The sequence below is a fragment of the Labeo rohita genome, chromosome 17 (assembly GCF_022985175.1).
Source record: "Labeo rohita strain BAU-BD-2019 chromosome 17, IGBB_LRoh.1.0, whole genome shotgun sequence".
In the NCBI taxonomy this organism is placed as follows: Eukaryota; Metazoa; Chordata; class Actinopteri; order Cypriniformes; family Cyprinidae; genus Labeo; species Labeo rohita.
The window spans coordinates 6,205,409-6,228,701 of record NC_066885.1 but is presented as its reverse complement, the minus strand read 5'-3'; the positions used below and the strand labels follow the sequence as shown (position 1 = coordinate 6,228,701).

At 33.4% G+C, this 23,293-nt stretch overlaps 1 protein-coding gene across 4 annotated transcripts in view; it reads right to left on the bottom strand.

Annotated features, from left to right (window-relative positions):
* The window catches only part of LOC127179401 (neuronal PAS domain-containing protein 3), a 390,014-nt gene that overhangs the window by 17,231 nt on the left and 349,490 nt on the right, over positions 1–23,293 (bottom strand). For all 4 annotated transcript variants that reach the window (XM_051132788.1, XM_051132789.1, XM_051132790.1 and 1 more), the window contains one exon: positions 1,902–2,020. In XM_051132788.1, coding sequence (XP_050988745.1) covers positions 1,902–2,020 — 119 coding nt within the window. The remainder of the gene's footprint in view (positions 1–1,901; positions 2,021–23,293) is intronic.

Below are 23,293 nucleotides of genomic sequence, written 5' to 3'. Positions count from 1 at the left end.
AAGAATTCACTTTGATTTGACCTCCAGAGTGAAGAGGAGATATAAACAGCCATGATGCGTGCCGCCGTCCCGCACCTATCGCCTAATGCCGGCGCGTCGTATGCAAAATTTATACTTTTGTATTATGTAACAACACAAATATTGACTTAATTTGGAGTAAATGCAATAAGAAGTGTCCTTGTCTGGCCGGTAATGTATGCGAATGTGCATGCGTGAATATTTATGCTATGGGTTAGTGCGCTCCCCGACTTCACGCTTATTTGCATCAAATCTACGTCCAGATGGATGCAGCAGGGGGGGTTTGGATCGCAGTCGTTCACTCAAAGACGCATCCAAACAATCATCTACTTCTCTGTTTACAATCTGATTGATGCTAAATGTACAGCATTTGGTTATCTGCTGTATCAGTGGTATTGTCTATGGTTGTGCAAAAAGCGCATAGTATACAAATATATTGTGCCAGAATACACCACTGTTCAAAGTTTGGGGTTTTAATGTTTTTGAAATGACTTATGCTCAGCATTGAATTGATTAAAAACACAGTAAACACAGTAATTTTGTGAAATATTATTACAATTTAAAATAACTGTTTTGTATTTCAATAGGTTTTAAAATATAATTTATTCCTGTGATGCAAAGCTGAATTTTCAGCATCATTACTTCAGTCTTCAGTGTCACATGGTCTTTTATAAATCATTCTAATATGCTAATTTGCCTCTTAAGAATCATTTAAACAGTTGTACTGCTTAATATTTTTGTGGAATCCATGATGCACTTTTTTCCCAGGATTCTTTGATGAATTGAAGGTTCTAAAGAGCATTTATTTGAAATTTAAATCTTTTGTAAAATTCTAAATGTCTTTATTGTCATTTTTGGTCAATTTAAAACATCCTTGCTGGATAAAATCATTAATTTAAATGTTACTATCTCCAAACTTTTAAACGGCAATGCATGAAATTTCTTTAAAAAGTAAAAAAAAATTCAGTTTACTAAAAATTAAAGTAAAAAAAACAAGTTTTAGTAAAATTCACATAAAACTTTTTAAAACAGACAATGTGCACAGTGAATTAATTAAAAATGCAGTAAAAACAGCAATTTTGTGAAATATTATTACAATTTAAAATAACTATTTTCTATTTAAATATTTGTAATATTTTTATTTCATCTTTTAAAATGTAATTGTATGAATTGTATAAATATATATGTGATGCAAAGCTGAATTTAAACCAATAATTATATATAAAACCAAAAATATAGCCAAAAATACACTGTACAAATGTTTAGGGTCATAAAAGTCTATTACGCTCATGCAGGGCTTTTTTTTTTTTTTTTTTTTGTAATTTTTCTTACACTCATCAAGGCTGCATTTATTTGATCAAAAATTCAGAAAAACAGTCATATTGTGAAATATTATTTCAATGTAAACTGTTTTCTGTTTGCTTCTTAAGAATCATTTGCTATCATTATCAATGTTGAAAACAGTTGTGTTGCTTAATATTTTTGTGGAATCCATGATGCACTTTGTTTTTTTTCAGAAGCTTTTGATGAATAGAAGGTTCAAAAGAACAGCATTTATTTGAAATGTAAATGTATTTATTGTCATTTTTGGTCAATTTAATACTTCCTCGCTGAATAAAATCATTAATTTAAATTGTACTAACCCCAAACTTTTAGACGGTAGTGCATGAAATAAAAAAATAATAATAATAATAAAATTTCAATTTACTAAAATTCACATAAAACTTTTTAAAACAAAGTGCATAGTTGAAAAGAATTTGCAAAGATGATTATGCAGTGACACAATATTGACATATATAGTTCCATCATTAACTATAATACAAGACTGATGTGAGTTCATGTTTTTTAGAACCTGCCATTTATCATCCGGGTCACAGTCTCACCTTGTATCCAGAGGACTTGATGTGGACGCCTCTCTTGGTGAGCGTGGACTTCATACGGATGAAGAAGGAACGTTCTAGAGTGTTATCCGGCGACAGAAGTGTAGGGCTGTTCGACTCCACTGCAGAAACAAACAAACAAACATCCTATTACAACGCTAAAACAATACACAACTCACAAGATATCAGACTGCTTTAGTGAGTACGATGTGTAATATCTTCTCATTGAGTTTCTATCATCTCTTGGTAGACAGTTAATGAAACAGCACAACCTGATAAGGGGGAAGGCGCTAATCAAACTTTGACAATGTTTTAATTGTATTTACTAATAGCATGAAGCGGAGCCTCGGCAAACATGATAATTGCTTTAAACTCTACATGGCAAATGAATAAACCTCTCCAGGCTGGTGTTAGATGTCTTCGCCTCTCTAGGAAATGAGAGTAACTTTACAAACTTGGTTTGGTAAGAACACCACTCACTTTTGGTTCAGAAAGCATTAAAATCTAATTACAATATATCATTTTCAATGACAGGGAACAAAATAATGTATTTCTCATGCTATAATACATCTCTTACCAGATGGGAAAGAAAAAAAAAGGCTTCTAGCCTTGATCTTAACACAAGGACACCTGACGAACAAAGGAGGCTCTGCTAATTTGCCGTAACACGCTTGATTAAAGCCAAATTAATTGCACATTTTAACTTGTCTTGACATTCAACATGTTACAAACAGGTGCCAGAGGAGGTTTAGTGTAAGGACAGGACCGTTTGAGAGCTAAAACTCTTAAAACGTTTGATTCTCTAAACGTTGACTGTGTAATTATAGTCAGAATTTATGTTAAAATCAGAATTATCTTAAAGGAGCAGTCCATTTTCAGAACAACAATTCACAAATAATTTACTCACCCCCTTGTCATCCAAGGTGTTCATGTCTTTCTGTCTTCAGTTGTGAAGAAATTATGTTTTTTGAGGAAAACATTTCAGGATTTTTCTCCATATAATAGACTTCATTGGTGCTCCGATTTTAAACTTCCAAAATGTAGTTTAAATGCAGATTCAAAAGGGTTCTAAATGATCCCAGCCGAGGAAGAAGGGTCTAATCTAGTGAAACGATCGTAATTTTTTTCGGAAAATAAAAATTTGCGTTCACATACTATTGAATCACGTCGAAAGGTCATGTGGAACGTAGATGGAACCACAGACCCAGTGTTTACAAAGCGAACGCGCAAAGACTAAGAAAGTGCAAGTAAGTCAAACGCTCTTTACAAACAAAAAGGTACAATGATGTCGGACGATTCTGAAGTTGTAGGAGAAAATAACATGGAGTTTTTTGACATTCTCTACCTTTTTGAGCCGGAGTACACAGACGATGATGGTGATTAGAAGATGTGATTTGTAATAGTGATGGGAAGTTCGGATCATTTTACCGACTCAGACCTTTGAGTCTCGTTCAACAAAATGAACAAATCTTTTTTCGAGTCATTTCGTTCATTTTAGCAAAATCAGCATCACGTGACAGCCCCATAAGATGAACGAGCGACTTGAAAAACCCAAAGACTCGAAACAGGTGAACTACTCCCAGTACAGAACCTAATAGGATGTTGCGCATGCGCAACTGAAGGAATCACTCCCCGAAACGACTCGTTCTTCCTGAGTCACATTAAAGATTCGTTCAAAATGAAAGAATTGTTCAAGAACAACCCGTGGATGCGCATCCCAGAGCCTGTGCTACACAAGCTTTTGTGCTCAAAAGTATACAAATTTTCTTTTTCAATGACCATAAGACCCTTCTTTCTCGGCTGGGATTGTTTAGAGCCCTTTGAAGCTCCATTTAAACTACATTTTACTAGTTTAAATTCGGGGCACCAATGAAGTCCATTATATGGAGAAAAATCCTGAAATGTTTTCCTCAAAAACCATAATTTCTTTACGACTGAAGACAGAAAGACATGAACATCTTGGATGACATGGGGGTGAATAAATTATTTGTGAATTGTTGTTCTGGAAGTGGAATTCTCCTTTAACATTTTTACACAGTAAATATTGATATAGTGTATATTTATTTCACTATAGTAATACATTTTACTGATAAGATGAAATTTTCATAGTTTAAGATTGAAAGTCTGGGTCTTGGACATGAGTAAAATCTATAAATTATGCATTTGACAAAAATAAATGAAGGCACAAAAAAAAAAACCTAGGAAAATTAAGTGAATGTTATATAACAAGAAGAAAAAAAATAAAATCTGTTTTAATAAAATCAACCCCTGGGACATAAAAGTATAGTTGAATAGACACCGTCATATGGTTGTGAGTTTGGACTGCTGTATTTCCTCATTTCTCTCTCTCTCTCTTTCTCTCTCAGCCTTTTTTCTCCTCCCTCTTTCTTTCTGAGAACATGAATTAAATGTCATTTAAAATCTAACTAGTCCTTTATCACTCTGGGGAAAAGGCAGAGCCATGTTATATTTAGTCATTTCATTTCTTCTGATTAAATATGAATTACTATGAAATTTTTCTCATCATCTAACACACAAGAATATGCCAACAGCTTTTTAATACACTATATAAGCACAAACTTCAGCTCTAAGAGTTTAATTCGCCTCTCTAATCCAATCACATCAACCTTATTTCTCTTATCAGAGATTCCCATTTTGAATTAAATGAGCTCATTAGTTTTAATCAAAGGCAGAGAGATCAAAACTTGCACTTAAATGCTTTAGATCAGAGCTGTCAGTCAAGCGTAGAGTTCTATTTGACTAAAACACAAGATCAGAGGCCGTTGCAACTCGCCGTTTTCATTAAGAATGAGACGGCCTTAAAGATACGCTGTCCTTTTTTGACACGTGCACCGCTCGGACGGAGAGAGAGAGGTCATTTACACGTGCCCTCTGCGACCTCGCTTTGCTGTTAATGACAGGAATATGAATTATACACTAAAAGCTTTGTGACACACGCTCGCGCTCCTGCCTGAACGATGTGCTCAATTTCAGGATTTCCCTCGTGCCACTGAACAATAACAAAGAATGGGAATCCTGCTGAAGATGAATAAACTACACTACAAATCACTACAAATACAGTAAGACACAAAGTCGAGAATACTGTCAAATGTATAAATGAAGAGAGTTAGTAGAGTAGCAGATCACAGCACATATCAACTATACAACTCAACTTATGTTCCCATAAACAAAGATGATAAAACCAATGAACAGCATGTTTTTAAATAGATTTTTGTTCAGAATAAAAACATAAACACACAGTGCTTACATGTCAGTGAATAACTGGGAAAGCATGATGTTTTATTTTAAAAATCTGTCAAATTTGTAAAGAAATAAACATCAGAAAAATGTCTATTGAATGTTGTTTTAATAAGAAACGATGCAAAAATGTAAATCTTCTACATAGATGTACACATCAAATACAAATTTTTAACAATAATGTTTAGGTAAGCCATGGACGGAATTGCGGAATCCAGTCATAAAAACAAAATTCACTATATAACGCGGAATGTCACGGAATTTGACAAATTTTGATGCAGAAATACGAAACGTGATATGGACTAGTGTCTGTGAATATTAAGCTGCAAAAATACAAAATATCTTAATATGAAGCCTGCATGCTCTGCGTGTCTCTGTGTGAATGAATGGCACAAACACACAGTTTCGTTTACTACACATATCGAAGCACACGTGACGCTCGCAGTGTTTTCAGCCTCTGCCGCCTCATTATATGAGTACATGAACTCATATCTAGATCTTCATGACCATTTTACCTTTTCTTTTGAGCAAAACTACTGTCATATCATATGCAAACAGAAACTTAAAGGTTTTCACAGCAACCCATCAAAATAAAAGTTTGGTTTAACTTGAAGAAATTGTGACTAATATATTACTCAATGTAATGATAATACTACTACTACTAATAGCCAAGGCAAATTTATTTATATAGCACATTTCATACACAATGGTAATTCAAAGTGCTTTACATAAAAGGAATTAAAAAAAATCATAAAAAAAATAATCACAACAATAAAAAACAAGGAATTCCAAAGCTTAAATTCCAAAAGATTATTTAAAATTTGATTTAAACTTAATTAAAACAGTTAAGAATTCATTGTTTTTTTTCTTGCTTTTTATTTATTTTTAGAATTATTTTTATTGATGTTTTGATTATTGTACCCTAATTTGGTTTCACTTTTTGTATTATTGTGCTTTGTTTGCTTAAAAAAACAGTTAAGAATAGAAAATGATTATATATAAAATACAGTGCAATACAATTATTATTAAAACATTATTCCTTAAGGAAAATTAATCAGAAAAAATGTACATACACAACACTGTATCTCTGGAAAAAAAATTAGAGATGTTTATGATTATTACAGCTTAATGAAACCATTAAAATGTTATAAAAAAGTTTCTTGATTTCAACTGATAAGTCATGCTTTTTGATAAGTATTTTTTAAATTAACCATTAAAACGGAGTCTAGAAAAAAAGGAATTTTGGAAAAAAATAAAATGAAACTTTGGAAAAAATAAACAGATTTCATAGCGCCCTAATTTTTTTCAGCAGTATTGTGTCGGATGCAATGTCTACCACTGTAAAGTGATTTTTTTTTTGTTGCATCATCTAACGCACAATAATACACAAGCACAAACTTAAGCTCTAATAGTTTAATTTGCTTGTCTAATCCAATCACATCAACCTTATTTCTTTTAACAGAGATTACTATTTTGAATAAAAAGAAAAATGTCTAATGTTTTAAAACCTATAAGAAAACCAGAAAACACTCCAAAAATGATACAAATAGATACAAATTTTGACAATACTCTTTGGGTAAAACATTATTTTCAGCGACATTGTGTCTGATACATTGTACACTAGTGAATTTGAACAAAGTGATTTTTTTTCATCATCTAACACAAAAAATATGCTTTTTAATACACTATATAAGCATAAACTTCAGCTCTAATAGTTTAATTCACCTCTCTAATCAACACACATCAACGTTATTTCTCTTATCAGAGATTCCCATGTTGAATAAAAAAAAAAAGTCAATTTAATGTTGTTTTAATATCTAAATAAGAATAAAGAAAATACTTTAAAAATGTAAATCTTCCACATAAATATACAAATCAAAATACAAATTTTGACATAATTCTCAGTGGCATAGTGTCTGATTGTCTAGCAGTGTAAAACGTGAATACATGTACTGTATGTCACCTCTGTGCCGCATTAAAAAGTCAGCGTGTGCACAGAAGCTGTATTTATTCATCTCAAAAAACCTGTTGTTTTGTACACATATGAGCTTCCAGCGCTTCCATGTCTGCAGTCCAGCGAAAGCCCTGCGGCTGTAGGAATGTGGGCAGATCTGCTAAATCATCAATATCAGCCAATCCATGAGATTAAGGGAATCTGCTGCGTGTGTCGAGAGAGTCTTATATGTTCGACTTAAACCAACATCCCCACAATGCACCTGTGTTCCAGCAGCACAACACTGCACACGCTTCAACTTTTGTTTTTGCTTGTGTATATGAACTCCCTTGCAATCCATGCGAGACAATAACACGGAAAACCATTCAAATCTAGAAAATTCCTCAGGCATCCTCTTCATGGAAGAATCAGTTCTATGGAGTTTAAAAATAAAACCATCTTTAAAATCAGTTCCTCGTATAAAACTGACAATATCTGACATGACTTTTTAAAAGGGAAATATTATTTGTGTTGGACGGAGGTGAATTTATGATCTAGAAGGCCTTGGGATTAATTTTCTTGATGAAACCTTTGAGAATGAATGTGTCTGGGAGTAAATGATGAGATTTTAAAAGTATTACACTGCTTGCTGAGAGTGTTGACCATCAATAACCACCTGGCAGGTCTGTAGGTCCTCGTTCTCACGGTACACAGCTTACACGTACACGACACGCTCAGCGTATGACTTATAGGCCTGTAGGAAGGCTCAAGTACTCTGGCTAATATTGCTCAATTTACATTTATATAAATATTAGTACTAATTCAGTACGTCAGGCGTTTACTGTACAAATAAATCAAGATTAAGCATGCAAGCTGTTGGTCTTTCAGGCTTTACCAGCATTTCAGATTGGTGTGAGGAACAGGGCCGAGCACTTGCCGACAATGCCAACCATACACTGGACCACTGGACCACAAAACCAGTCATAAGGGTAAATTTTCTGAAATTGTGATTTACACATGATTTAAGCTGAATAAATATGCTTTCCATTGATGTATGGTTTGTTCGGATAAGACCGTATTTAGCCGAGATACAGCTATTTGAAAATCTGGAATCTGAGGGTGCAAAAATAAAATAAAATAAAATATTGAGAAACCTTTAACCTTGTCCAAATTAAGTTCTTAGCAATGCATATTACTAATCAAAAATTAAGTTTTGATTTATTTACAATAGGAAGTTTACAAAAATAACTTCATGGAACATGGTCTTTAATCATTTTCATCCTAATGATTTTTGGCATAAAAGAAAAATGTTACTTTTGACCCAAGCAATGTGTTTTTGGCTATTGCTACAAATAAACCCATGCTACTTAAGACTGGTTTTGTGGTTTGGGGTCATATATGGTGATGAGTACAGTAGAAATCCTTCCAGAATTCAAGTCATTTGTGTCACCATTTACCAGTTTGATTAATTATGAAGCAAAGCTTGACATAAATATTGATTAACTTTGATTAAATTGATTAATTAATTAGTATATCATGTTATTTACTAAAAGGATAGTTCACCCAAAAATGAAAATTATGAAGTCATTATTTATTCACACTGAACTTCCTTTTGTTCCAAACCTGTATGTAGGGTCCTATTTCCCCCAAATTCTGTTTTATTTTTTTCCAAATTCTGTTCACATTTTTTCTGGATTCAGATTTTTTTCCATTTAAATTTTTCTAGACTGTGTTGTAATGGTTAAATTACATTTTATCAATCAAAAAGCATGTCTAATCAATTTTTTTCATAAATTTTTTTTAAAGCCCTATGAAATACATGTAATTTTTTTCCTCAAAATAAGTTTTATTTTTATCAAATTTTGTGTTTTCCATTAATTTTCTTGATTGCATTTTAATAATCAAAAGCATTTCTAATTAATTAATTTTATTAAAAATATATTGTTATTTTATTTCTTTATTTTTTTTTTCCCTTGTAAATAAATTCTAAATAAAATTTTCTGCTAAATATCCCTTCAAAAAGAACATTTTAATAATAATTTTATTATTAGCAGTAGTACTCTCATTATATTATATATTATATATTATATTATATATATTTCTCTCACAGTTTCTTCAAGTTAAACCAAACTTTTATTTTGACAGGTTGCTGTGAAGAAGTTTATGTTTCATATGTCATATGATAATAGATTTTCTAAAAAAAAGAAATAGTAAAATGCTTATGAAGTGACTCAGTTTTAGAGTTTATTCATGTGTTCACATACTCATATATTGAGGCGGCAGAGGTTGAAAACACAGTGAGTGTCACATGCGCTTCAGTATATGTGTAGTAAACCATTAATTCACACAGCGGCACACAGAACATGTAGTATTCATATTTAAATAGTGACTACTTTTGATTTCCTCATCCAAAATTTGTCAAATTCTGTGATATTCCACGTTATACAATAAATTCCATTTTTTGTGACTGGATTCTGCAAATTCCGTCTGGGTTTTCAAACATCTGTCGAACATCTGTAGTTTAAAAAGTATACAGTTTTTAACTGTTTTGTGGTAGAGAAGACTGTATTTGTCAGGGTCATGTGGATTACTTTAAAGCTGCCTAAATATGGATTCTGGACTGTTGATAATGGTCTACTGTAAGCACCATTCACTTGGATTAGATCCTGGAATGTTTTCCTCCAAAATCTTAATTCTCTACGGCTGAAGACATACTTATACATCTTAAATGCACTGGAGGTGAGAAAATAATCAGGAAATTTTCATTTTTGTGTGAACTATTCCAAGTCCTAATGTTCATCTAGCAGATGTTTAAGTATGAAGTGATTTTTCAGAACAGTTCTGAAGTAAATAATTTGGAGTTTCTGTGATGCATTCCTTCGAGACAGCGCTCACAATGCATTATACACAAGCCGCTGTTACAGACACTTAAATCTGTGATCAATATTTAATCCCGCAATAATGAAAAAGGATTCCCCGGCAAGTAAAGCTCGGACGCGGGTCTGAGATGTCACCACGCTGCACAGCGAAACAAATGACACTTACGCTAAAGTAAACGGAGCAAATCTCTGCAGAAATATTGTTTGGGGAAAAACAGCTTGAAGAATCCAGACCACAATGGATTTTAAATCCAATCTTGAGGAAAAATCATGCAACAAAATAAATAAATGAAGAAAGAAAACAACCCACAAACAAGAACACAAAAAAAACAAAACAACAGAGACCATATGTGCTCTACAACAGGAAAAGGAAACACATAAGGAAGCATACGGATGCAGAACTGCCCTCGTGATAAATGGGGTGCAGTAAAACTTTACATTGTACTATTTGTCTTTTGAATAATCCATGCCAAAGACGGTCCCAGACTTCACTGAATAAGAGCCTGTTTCTTCTCTCTTTCGTCCGCAAATAAACTTCGAATGCACTGTGGGTTTCTACAGTAAGTCAGGTGTGAAGGTTTGTCAGCCCTCGCACTGCCTTGTCTGTTTTCTGATTGCTTTATGAGGAATCAGTTGCATGTTGGGACGCTACAGCTGTATAACGCCACTGCAATTTCTCTTTAGAGGCAGATTAAAAACCAGAGGCTCCAGACGTGGATCACTGGATCATGAAAAGCACCTGTGACAACAATAAAAACAGCCTCTTCTCAAGCTGTGCTAAGCAGTTCTCTGTGTGATGTTTTACATGGTTTGATATGGACGATTGCAGATTAAAACTCGATTTTTGAGTGGTGCTTGTTTGAAGGCTCAGGTGGTAAAAAGAGCTCATCCTAGAGTCTCTATGATATTCTGGTCTGCAGATACAGCTTGGGTCTCTCCTTCAATGAAAGTCTGTGAGATTTTTTCGCCTGTTTTGTTGGATGAAAATTTTAAGTTTGATTATTTAAAAAGTCCACAGCGTAAACAGGTCTAGATATGTTAAAGAAGCAAGTTAAACACCACGAAGCACCACAAATAAACCTTTCGCAGCTAAAATGTTAATTTAAAACTGGATTATTTTACCCTAAATCTAACATGAAATTTATTAAAAATTATTCAAAATCAACAAAACGCACTGCAACACTACAGTAACCTTGAAACAAAAATTCATGTATTCAGTGTATTTCAGAGACCCTCTATTTGATCCGAACCCCTGATAGAGAAAAATAAGAAACAAGCTGTAAAGGGGAGAACAGGTGAAGACCAGCGCGTCTGGATTCCTGGAAGACGAGAGGAAAGGTCATGGAGTGAAAGATCGTCTCAACAAAGAACACGGTCCATTCCAGCAAGCACATATGGAAGGAGTTTGGGAGAAGATCGGTGAGGTCACTGGAACATCGCAAAAAAAAAAATGCATGGGGGAAATCACCAGAATACAGATGAACAGGCTGGTCATGGAGCAAAATATCGTCTAGTAAACCAACAAACAGACTGAGGAGATGTGGCAGAACTGCCATTAGAATGACACCGAGAGAAGTGTTCTGTTTAAACAGAAGGAAATGAAGCTCCTGCCAGATGTCCCAGCACCTATTAGCAGCAAAAGGTGCAGGTGTCAGTGGCCTATGGCTCTATGAAGCCCATCAGCCTGACCCCTGCGCCCTACACACTAAGAAAGCAAGTACACAGGCGTCAGGAGAGAGCAGACATTCTGACAGCTACACCTCACCTGACCCACTCAAATAGATCAGGTGCTTGTGCTAAGATACTCCAAGAGAAACTGATTGCAGGAAGTCCAAAAGAGTTTAAGAACGAATGAAGAAAGAGCAGATTTGTACCTTTTCTGAAGATAAAGCTACAGCCACAATTCCAGGCAGTTATTAGTGGTTGCTTTTCAGTTGCAGTGCTACTCTGAGTGTTTTCAGCACATTACCTATGGGGTTCTTAATGTTTCTATGCTGTTGCTATTGTTTCTGAGTGGTTTTAGTATGTTTATTTTGTTTTTTAGTGTGGTTTTGCTGTGTTTGCTGAGTTGCTATGGTGTTCAGAGTGTTTGTAGTACTTTTCAGTGCTTTTAGTATGTTTCCATAGTGTTTAGAGTGTTTTTAGTATGTTTCCATAGTGTTCTAAATGTTTTTAGCTTGTTGCTATGGTGTTCAGAGTGTTTTTAGTACGTTTCCATAGTGTTTAGAGTGTTTTTAGTATGTTGCTATGGTGTTCAGAGTGTTTTTAGTACGTTTCCATAGTGTTCTAAATGTTTTTAGCTTGTTGCTATGGTGTTCAGAGTGTTTTTAGTACGTTTCCATAGTGTTTAGAGTGTTTTTAGTATGTTGCTATGGTGTTCAGAGTGTTTTTAGTACGTTTCCATAGTGTTCTAAATGTTTTTAGCTTGTTGCTAAGGTGTTCAGAGTGTTTTTAGTACGTTTCCATAGTGTTTAGAGTGTTTTTAGTATGTTGCTATGGTGTTCAGAGTGTTTTTAGTACGTTTCCATAGTGTTCTAAATGTTTTTAGTATGTTGCTATGGTGTTCAGGGTGTTTTTAGTATGTTTCCATAGTGTTTAGAGTGTTTTTAGTATGTTGCTATGGTGTTTAGAGTGTTTTTAGTATGTTTCCATAGTGTTTAGAGTGTTTTTAGTATGTTGCTATGGTGTTCAGAGTGTTTTTAGTACGTTTCCATAGTGTTCTAAATGTTTTTAGTATGTTGCTATGGTGTTCAGGGTGTTTTTAGTATGTTTCCATAGTGTTTAGAGTGTTTTTAGTATGTTGCTATGGTGTTCAGAGTGTTTTTAGTACGTTTCCATAGTGTTCTAAATGTTTTTAGTATGTTGCTATGGTGTTCAGGGTGTTTTTAGTATGTTTCCATAGTGTTTAGAGTGTTTTTAGTATGTTGCTATGGTGTTTAGAGTGTTTTTAGTATGTTTCCATAGTGTTTGGAGTGATTTTAGTATGTTGCTATGGTGTTCTGAGTGTTTTAGTAAATGGCTATGGTGTTATGGTGTTTCAACTGTTTTAATATGTTGCTATGGTGTTCTGAGTGTTTTAATATGTTGCCATGGTGTTGCTATGATGTTCTGAATGTTTATTGTGTTGCTATTCTGTTACTATGGTGTTCTGAGTGTTTTAGTATGTTGCTATGATGTTGCTATGATGTTCTGAATGTTTGTTATGTTGCTATTCTGTTACTATGGTGTTCCAAGTGTTTTAGTATGTTGCTATGGTGTTGCTATGGTATTCTGAGTGTTCTTAACACATTGCTATGATGCTGTTAGTATTTTAGTATGTTGCTATGGTGTTCTGAGTATTTTGATATGTTGCCATGGTGTTGCTATGGTGTTCTGAATGTTTATTATGTTGCTTTTCTGTTACTATGGCGTTTTAGTACATTGCTATGGTGTAACTGTAATGTTCTGTTCTGACTGTTTAGTTTATTATATGTGTTTTTAACACATTGCTATGGTGTTTTGAGTGTTTTAGTATGTTGCTATTTGTTGCTATGGTGTTTTGAGTGTTTTTAACACATTGCTATAGTGTTCTGAGTGTTTTAGTGTGTTGTTATGGTGTTGCTATGGTGTTCTGACAGTTTATTTTAGTACATTTTAATGTGCTTGCTGTGAGTGCTTTCTTAAATTCTGATCACACGTACTTATGGTTAGTGGTTTGTTCAAATTCAAAAAACAAGTTGTTCAAGTTCACAAAACAATGTTTGTGAGAACATACTGATTAATGTGACAAATCTGCTTTTGAGGCATATTTCGACCTTTCCAAACACTGAGCAGGACATAAAATAAATCAGAAATTGCTTTCTGTTATGTGCTGTGCATGTGTATTTATGCAATTTGCTTCAATGCAACAAAACATAATTTTTCAATTATAAATCTGGAGCTGTGGCTGTTTTCTGTGACACTGTAGAGGACAGTTCAAACCGAAGCTATAAAAGGTTTGTTGTTTGCAGACGCTGAAGGACCACTGCCTCAAATTTCAAGTTCTATCGATTCGACACAGTTGTGCTCTCCTCTGAAGTCATCCGAGAGTCGTATTCTTCAACCCTCTTTTTTTTCCCTGCTATACATCAATAACAGATTTACTCACAAACAGCGTTAAAAATTAATGTATGTAGCTTGAAAGACTGAAAATATAAGCTATTTGTTTGTTTTAAAACATCAGAGAAGAGATGCTAATACATACACACACAAACAAACGTACGGTGGCGACTCGTATGGTCTGTAAACATCTTTCGAGAGTTGTATCCTCAGCAGACCTTCAGGATATACCTCTATAGCCACCGTAGCGTAGATACGTGTGTAATGTCCCTGTTTCCATAGCAACCCCATTTTGACATTCACTATAATATGTAGCTGACATCCATTCACACAATCCAACAATATATCTCTGCTAAAGAGGCAAAGCAACAGCAAAACACAAGACCTGAACCTTTTCAATCTACACCATGGCCATATTTAAATGTATGAAATACATAAAATTGATAGAGTTTATGTGAGATGTGACATGTAGGATGGGAAGTATGATCAAAGTGTGATACATTCCACATTTTGTTAACAGTATATATCACAATATAGTTATTTTTGGTGGAAATTCAGCCCAATAGTGTGTGTATGTGTGTATATACATGTATCTGAGTCACATCTATCTATCTATCTATCTATCTATCTATCTATCTATATAGTTTTTTTAATGCCACAGTTTTTGTTTTATTTTATTTTTATAATTTATATAAAAAAGATTTTCACAAAAAGTACAAATACTTTACAAACAGAAAGTACTTCATTTAATATAATTTCTTTTTTTGAAAATATGGTACTTAATGAATTTGATTTTATGTAAATGAATGTTTTATTTATAATGTTTTTATATTTTATATAATAATTTTTTCATATTTTTGAGAATTGAAAAAGTCTAAATAATTACAAATGGAAAGTACTTCATCAAATATAATATATATATATATATATATATATATATTTAAATATGGTAATTTGTGAACTTGATTTTATGTAAACAAATGTTTTATTTATAATTAATGTTTTTATATTTTATATAATAAAATGTTCATATTTTTGAGAATCAAAAAAGGTTAAATAATTACAAATGGAAAGTACTTCTTCTAGTATAATTAGTTTTTTTATATGGTACTTTATGAACTTGATTTCATGTAAATAAATGTTTTATTTCTAATTAATGTTTTTCTATTTTATATAATAATATTTCACATTTTTGACAAGCAAAAAAGATTAATTACATTAAAAATAAAAAGTCAGTCATAATCATCGTAAGTCAGTAATATTTCTTTATTTTTATGGTACTAACTGAACTTGATTTTATGTTAACTTGGCAACAATGCATATATTACATGACAATTTGAGTTAAAGCAACTTAAAACATTCAACATTATTAATATATATCTCTGAGTCACGTCTAAAACCATTAAATAGCCCGTATATGGTAATTTTGGATATACTGTGGTAGAGCAGAATCCCTACTGATTTGTACGCCACCCAATTCTACAACACTGTCAAAATAAAGAACCTAAACAAGATGCTAAAATATGCAATACAAGACCAGGCTAATGCAAAACGCACCAGAATAACTTTTCTGCAAAGGCAGTAAATATCTCGTCAGGACAGGCCCTGTGTGTCAAGCACGCAGAGGTTTAATTGCAGGCTTGATGAAGTTGTGCATTTATCACTCAGTGACGACATGACACCGCAGTGATAACCATAAACACAGGATATCAATTAGCTGCTGTTAACACTGTTTTAATTATTCCTTCATCTGAAAAAGTCAGGCAATAATCAAATTTGGGCTCGTAAATGAATTTCAAAGTGCCGTAATTGAAGCACTCTTTTCCCCTCAAATGAACGTACACATGTAGGCGTAGTTGTTCGTTTTAAAGAGCAAATAAAAAATGGATGTAGGGTCGTGTTTACCTGTGGTAATGGATTGCATGAATTTTCACCACCTCAAATGATAGATAATGCAACAACTTTAGGATTATTTTATTAACCGAAAAGTGCAATGCGATTTTAAAACGCTTTCAAATGGGGTCACATAATGCATGATTTTATTTATTTATTTTATTTTTCCTGCCCTGAGGTCTACTTATAATGTTTGTAAAGTTTTTGGCACAAATGCATAGTAATTAGTTTTTCCTAACCACCTGTCTGACCTTAAATATAGAAATCGTTTAGTTTTTGTTGGTGCTGTGGCTTTAAGAAACACTCAGTCACATGTAGAATAAGCAACAGAGACTGCAGTTCTTCTTTTACATCTATTATAATATTTAACAAATTTAGTATCTTTGTGAAGCTGCATCACTATTCGATATTCCTTGTAAACAAATTTGGAAAGTGCCAAACAAAGTACGCAGATCAGACTGAAATGATTGAGGACCTTATTAAAGCGACAGTTCTTTCTTTCTGCTGTGAAACACCTATTTTGAAGAATGTTTCAATTTTCTGTCCATACAGTGTCACTGAGTCATTGAGGTCCAAAACAACACTGACACTTTAAAAAAGATATTTGTTTGTTTTTCACTGAAGAAAGTGCAAGTCATACAGGTTTGGAACAACATACGGGTGAGTAAATGATGACTGAACTTTTATTTTTGGGTATACTGTCCCTTTAAAAATCACAAAGATGATGCATAGCTATGCAATATCCTATAAAGAAGCATTAGCTAAATAATATACATTTATGTTGGTTGTAAATTTTGAAAGTAACATATATACATACAGTTTTTGAACAGTAAGATTTGTAATGTTTTTAAAGAAGTCTCTTCTGCTCACCAAGCCCGCATTTATTTGATCCAAAGTACAGCAAGAACAGTACAATTTTGAAATATTTTTACTCTTTAAATAACTGTTTTCTATTCGAATATATTTTAAAATGTAATTTATTCCTGTGATTTCAAAGCTGAATTTTTAACATCATTACGCCAGTCACATGATCCTTCAGAAATCATTCTAATATTCTGATTTACTGCTCAAAAAACTTTTTATCATTATTATGTTGAAAACAGCTAAGTAGAATTTTTCAGGTTTCTTTGATGAATAGAAAGTTCAGCATCTATCTGAAATAGAAATCTTTTGTAACATTATACATTTCTTTATTATAACTTTTGATAAATTTAAAGCATCCTTGCTAAATAAAAGTATTAGAAGAACTCCACTTCCAGAACAACAATTTACAAATAATTTACTCACCCCCTTGTCATCCAAGATGTTCGTGTCTTTCTGTAAAAAAAAATGTTTTTTGAGGAAAGCATTTCAGGATTTTTCTCCATATAATGGACTTCATTGGTGCCCCAATTTTGAACTTCCAAAATGGATTTTAAATGCAGCTTCGAAAGGCTCTAAACGATCCCAGCCGAGGAAGAAGGGTCTTATCTAGTGAAACGACTGGTCATTTTTTTTTTTTAAATAAAAATTTGTATACTTATAAGCACAAAAGCTCGTGTAGCACAGGCCCTGGGATGCGCGTCTATGACACTACGAATCACGTCAAAGTACAAACCTTTTGGTTTGTAAACAGCATTTGACTTACTTGCACTTCTTTAGTCTTTGCACGTTCGCTTTGTAAACACTGGGTCTGTAGTCCCGCCTACGTTCGGCATGACCTTTTGAAGTAGTGTCGTGGACACGCATCCCAGAGCCTGTGCTACACAAGCTTTTGTGTTAAAAAAGTAGACAAATTTTTATTTTCCGAAAATGACCAATCGTTTTACATTTTGGAAGTTCAAAATCGGGGCACCAATGAAGTCCATTATATGCAGAAAAATCCTGAAATGTTTTCCTCAAAAAACATAATTTCTCCACGACTGAAGACAGAAAGACATGAACATCTTGGATGACAAGGGATGAGTACATTTTTTGTAAATTGTTGTTCTGAAAGTTTAATTTCTATAACCCCCCTTTTAATAATAATAATTATAAAAATGTTTCTTGAGCAGCAAATCAGCATATTAGAATGATTTCTGAAGGATCATGTGACAATGAAGACATTAATGTATGATGCTAATGATGCTGAAAATGTAGCTTTAATCACAGGAATAAATTACATTTTTAAATATATTTAAACAGAAAGCAGTTATTTTAAATAGTAAAAATATTTCACAATATCACTGCTTTTGTGGTATTTTGGATCGAATACATGCAGGCTTGATGAGCAGAAGAAACTTCTTCTAAAAACTTTTGACTGGTAGTGTACATTACGATATCTAGCAGCAGCAGCCATGTTAATCAAACAAACCTTGACCCTTTGCACGTGACACATAAATACTGTAACATAAGCTGCCAAATATTACGATGGATGATGTGAAAAGTGTGTACGCAGCAGTTTTGAGAGTCCAGTGACATTACAGTAGGATTTTATGATGACAGCTGGAGGGAAGATGAATTCTGTGTTTGCAGACAGTATTATTGACACCAAACAATCATCAACTCACCACAAAGTCTAGCTGGCAGAGGATAAATATAATAAACTTGAGTACCAAATGCAGAGATCCCTCATTATTTAAAGCAACATTACATATAAGATGTTCACATCCAATAGCAATTCTGTGCATTCATCGGAGTGCATCGACTTGCATTGTGGGATACGAGTTTGCTACCTGAAGATGATTTTATTGTCCATTCTGTGTTTGTCACCACATGTGTTTTGGATCTTCTCATTGCAGGACAGAAGAAGCGGTCAGATAACCTCTGCCCTCCGCTACAGCTTCATCCACCAGGTCTCTGCAGGGGAATGCTGGGATACTGCACTCATCTATTATTAATATGGTAATGAGGGTGAACCGGTGACAAGCCGGGCAGTTTTTATCAGTCTCGGGGTCGGATCGGTCCCTGTGTTCTGGAAGAAATCCACTCACCCACCCCGGGAGTGCAGTCAACACCAGAGAAATACAAACCGACTACAAAACGCACGCTAGCCGCCTGCCACAGCGAACCACTGGAAGTGTTTTAATTCTCCACGCGGACGCTGCTTTTCAAATCACAACGTAGCGTAGCCACAGATGAGGCCGTGTGAGAGAGAGTGAGAAGTTGAACACGGTAAGTGTCGTCTGGAGTGAAGGGTTCTGCGGTGAACAGGTGTTGCAGTAATAATACTTGTCACAAAGACAATTTCAGTCCAAACTAATGAGTTGTGAACCCAGGGGACTGTTCACATCAGAGCAGCACATGGCAGTGCGTTCAACCTATAACGGCCTCCAAAACCAGATTGAATCTATGTGGCTTGTGTTAATAAAGAATTAAGACTGTCAGTTTGAAGCCAAAAATTATTGATTTATCTATATATGGATCAGTAAGTCAGTCAATTTATGAAAATACAGTGTTAGCTTTCTGATTTCACTTCCAAAATCTATAAACAACATCAAAAATGGTTAATTTCTGAGACAATACACTACTGTTTGAAAGATTTGGGTCAGTATGATTTTTTTCACTTTTATACTTTTATTCAGAAATGACATTAAATTGATCATACGTGACAGTAAAAAGACAACAATAATGTTAAGTATTATATGTTAAGTTATATGTCAAAAATATTAAACAGTTTTTAACACTGATAATAGTTAGAAATATTTCTTGAGCAACAAATCAGCATATTAGAATGATTTCTGAAGGATAATGTGATAGTGTAATGATGTTGAAATTTTAGCTTTGATCACAGGAATAAATTACATTTTAAAATATATTACAATAGAAAACAGTTACTTTAAATTGGAATAATATTTACTAATTTATTCATTAATTTAGTACTAATTTATTTAATAGTATTTATATTTATTAAATAATATTACTGTTTTTACTGTATTTTTCTTTGACTTGATGAGTATCTTCTTTCAAAAACTTAAAAAAAATAAAATAAATAAAAATAAATAAATCGTACTGACCCCATACTTGTGTAAAACAAGAGTTCATAAATATGTAGAAATTGTGTGTACATCTCATTAAATGGTATTATGTATATATCTGCAATACATCAAGTATTAATTTCAAGTATCAGCTATTGAAAAAAGCCCATATTATCTTATCTTACTATAATAATAATGTCTTATCAAAATTTAGTTTTAAAGAAATCAAATTCACTCTTCCATTTACTTATATTTTTATTATCATACTATATTTGTGTTTCCAACTGAGATAAGACTGGAGAAATGATGCTGAAAATTCAAATTTAATCATAGGAATAAATTACATTTTAAAATATATTACAATAGAAAATGGTTATTTTAAATTGCAATAATATTTACTAATTTATTTATTAATTTAGTACAAATATTTAATAGTGTTTATATTTATTTAATAATATTACTGTTTTACTGTATTTTTGATCACATGAATGCAGACTCGGTGAGTATCTTCTTTCAAAAATTGTAAAAAATCGTACTGACCCCAAACTTGTGTAAAACAAGAGTTCATAAAAATGCAGAAATTGTGTGCACATCTTATTAAATGGTATTATGTCTATATCTGCAATACATCAAGTATTAATTTCAAGTATCAGCTACTGAAAAGCCCATATTTATTGTACTCTAATAATAATGTCTTATCAAAATTTAGTTTTAAAGAAATCAAATTCACTTATTATCATACTATATTTGTGTTTCCAACTGAGATAAGACTGAAGTAATCATGCAGAAAATTCAACTTAAATCACAGGAATAAATTACATTTTAAAATATATTACAATAGAAAACGGTTATTTTAAATTGCAATACTATTTTCTAATTTATTTATTAATTAAGTACTAATTGATTTAATATTATTTATATTTATTTAATAATATTACTGTTGTGCTGTATTTTTTGATCACATAAATGCAGACTTGGTAAGTATCTTTTTTCAAAAACTAAAAAAATCTTACTGACCCCAAACTTGTGTAAAACAAGAGTTCATAAAAATGTAGACATTTCATTAAACGGTATTATGTATATATCTGCAAAACATCAAGCATTAATTTCAAATATCACCATCAGCTATTGAAAAGCCCATATTTATCGGACTCTAATAATAATGTCAAAATTTAGTTTCAAAGAAATCAAATTCACACTTCCATTCTTTCTTATTTTTTATTATCGTACTATATTTGCGTTTCCAATTGAGATAAATAAACTCAGACAAACGAGAAAAGGCCTGCAACCCATCAGTGTCAGGACACACTATTAGACTCATGCGCAAAATATTAATGAATGTAAAACGCTTCACTTATTGACCGAGGCAGGCAAAACTACAGGCGCAAAAGGTCACGCAGCTACATGAGAGGAAAAAACACACAGAAGAGAAACATGAAAATGCACTTTATAAATCAAAAGCCTCTAATGGCATTCTAATTTAGGAGAGAGCCCTCAATGGAAGTTGATAGAATTTGGCATGTCATTTTAGCCCCGGCCTCACTTTTCCTTTAATCAAGTAGCACGAAACGGAGAGATGGAGGCGGAGGGGGAAACAAGGGAAAGAAAGAGAAGGAAAGATTGAGTGATTGAGTATGCGATGCGAGTTTGCGTGCGCGTGTACGAGGAAAAGAGAAAGAGAGAGAGGGGTTGCAGCTGGCTGCTTTACGCCGCGACGTTCAAGCATGACTGACCTATTTCATCAGGTCTGTCAAAACCTTGCACTGATACATGTTGACAACATTTAATCTTAAAAATTGAAAGAAATGAATTAATATGCAAATTCCATCAGCTTTGTAATAAAAATGTCCTTGAAAAAAACAGAGAACACCACCCCAGAGGAACGCTGCGAATTATCCGGGCTCCGTTGTTCCTCAAGTTAGTCGGAGGTACACAAGTCCACCAGGAAATCAGCGCGGATCTGACTTGGAAATAATTATGATGGAGAAACAAAGCCCTAGCAGGTTGAATAAATGGAACGGCGTGGGGAAAAAAAAAAAAAGAGGCAGGCTGCTTTGTTATTCACTTTGAATTAATAGGATTACTTTGAGATCCATATACACCTAAAATCAACACCTCGCTATCAATGCGCGCAGAACGAGAGAGAGGGGGGCGTCGGGCTTCCCGCATTACGAATTCAAGTAACAGTGGGACACTACGGGGAAAAACAGCGGCGTTTCCTCATTCTTCGCGAGACGGAACAATTCTATGGGGACGGAATCTTACAAGACAAAGATTAGCCGTCCAAAAGGAGCAGGTGGCTAGCATGAGCTCTCCTGTGGAATTAACTGAACTATGGGGCCTAATTATCTGTGGAGAGAGCGCGGCGAGGAGAGAAACTTCACTGTTTGAAGGACAAATGATTAATTAAAAAGAACAGCTCACCTCCGCTCTGATCTTTGGACAAAACAGCATGCTTCAAGCCCCCGTCTGAATAAAAGCTTAAACTAGAGACCCGCAGATGACCAACAGCCAGACTCTTGGGCTAAAGAAAGACAAACTGCTGATACGACAACCATTTTATGCACAATTCAGTTTTGTATTCCCTTATTCAGTACACATACACTGTGTATTTATTTGTTCGGTCTTTCTTTGTTTACAGTACAGACAGCATTTAGAACCATTCAACAGTTTAAATGACACATTTGAACCATTCAAAAAGTTTAAATTTCATTTGAAATTCCATTCAAAAGTTTATGGACAGTAACTTTTTTTATTTAGTAAGGATGCATTCGGCTGATCAAAAGTGAGAGTAAATACATTTAGAATGTCACAAAATAGTTCTATTTCAAATAAATGCTGTCTCTTGTGAACTTTCTATTCATCAAAGAATCCTGAAAAGAAAATGCATCACGGTTTTTACAAAAATATTAAATCAGCACAACTGTTTTCAACATTGATAATGATAAGAAATGTTTTTGAGCAGCAAACCATCATGTGTGACCCTGGACCACAAAACCATAAAAGTCCATTTTTTGATATTGAAATTTATATATCAGCTTAAAGCTGAGCAAATAAGCTTTCTACTGACAAGACAATATTTGGAGAATGCAACTTTGAAAATCTGGAATCTGAGGGTGCAAAACAAATCAAAATATTGAGAAAATCACCTTTAGAGTTGTCCAAATGAAGTTCTTAGTAATGCATATTACGAATCAAAAATTAAGTTTCGATATATTTATGGTAAGAAATTTACAAAACATCTTCATGGAACATGATCTTTACTTAATATCCTAATGATTTTTGGCATAAAAGAAAAATCAATCATTTTGACCCATACAATGTATTTTTGGCTATTGCTACAATAGTTTTGTGGTCTAAGGTCACATATAATATGCTGATTTGCTGCTCAATAAACATTTCTTATCATTATCAATGTTG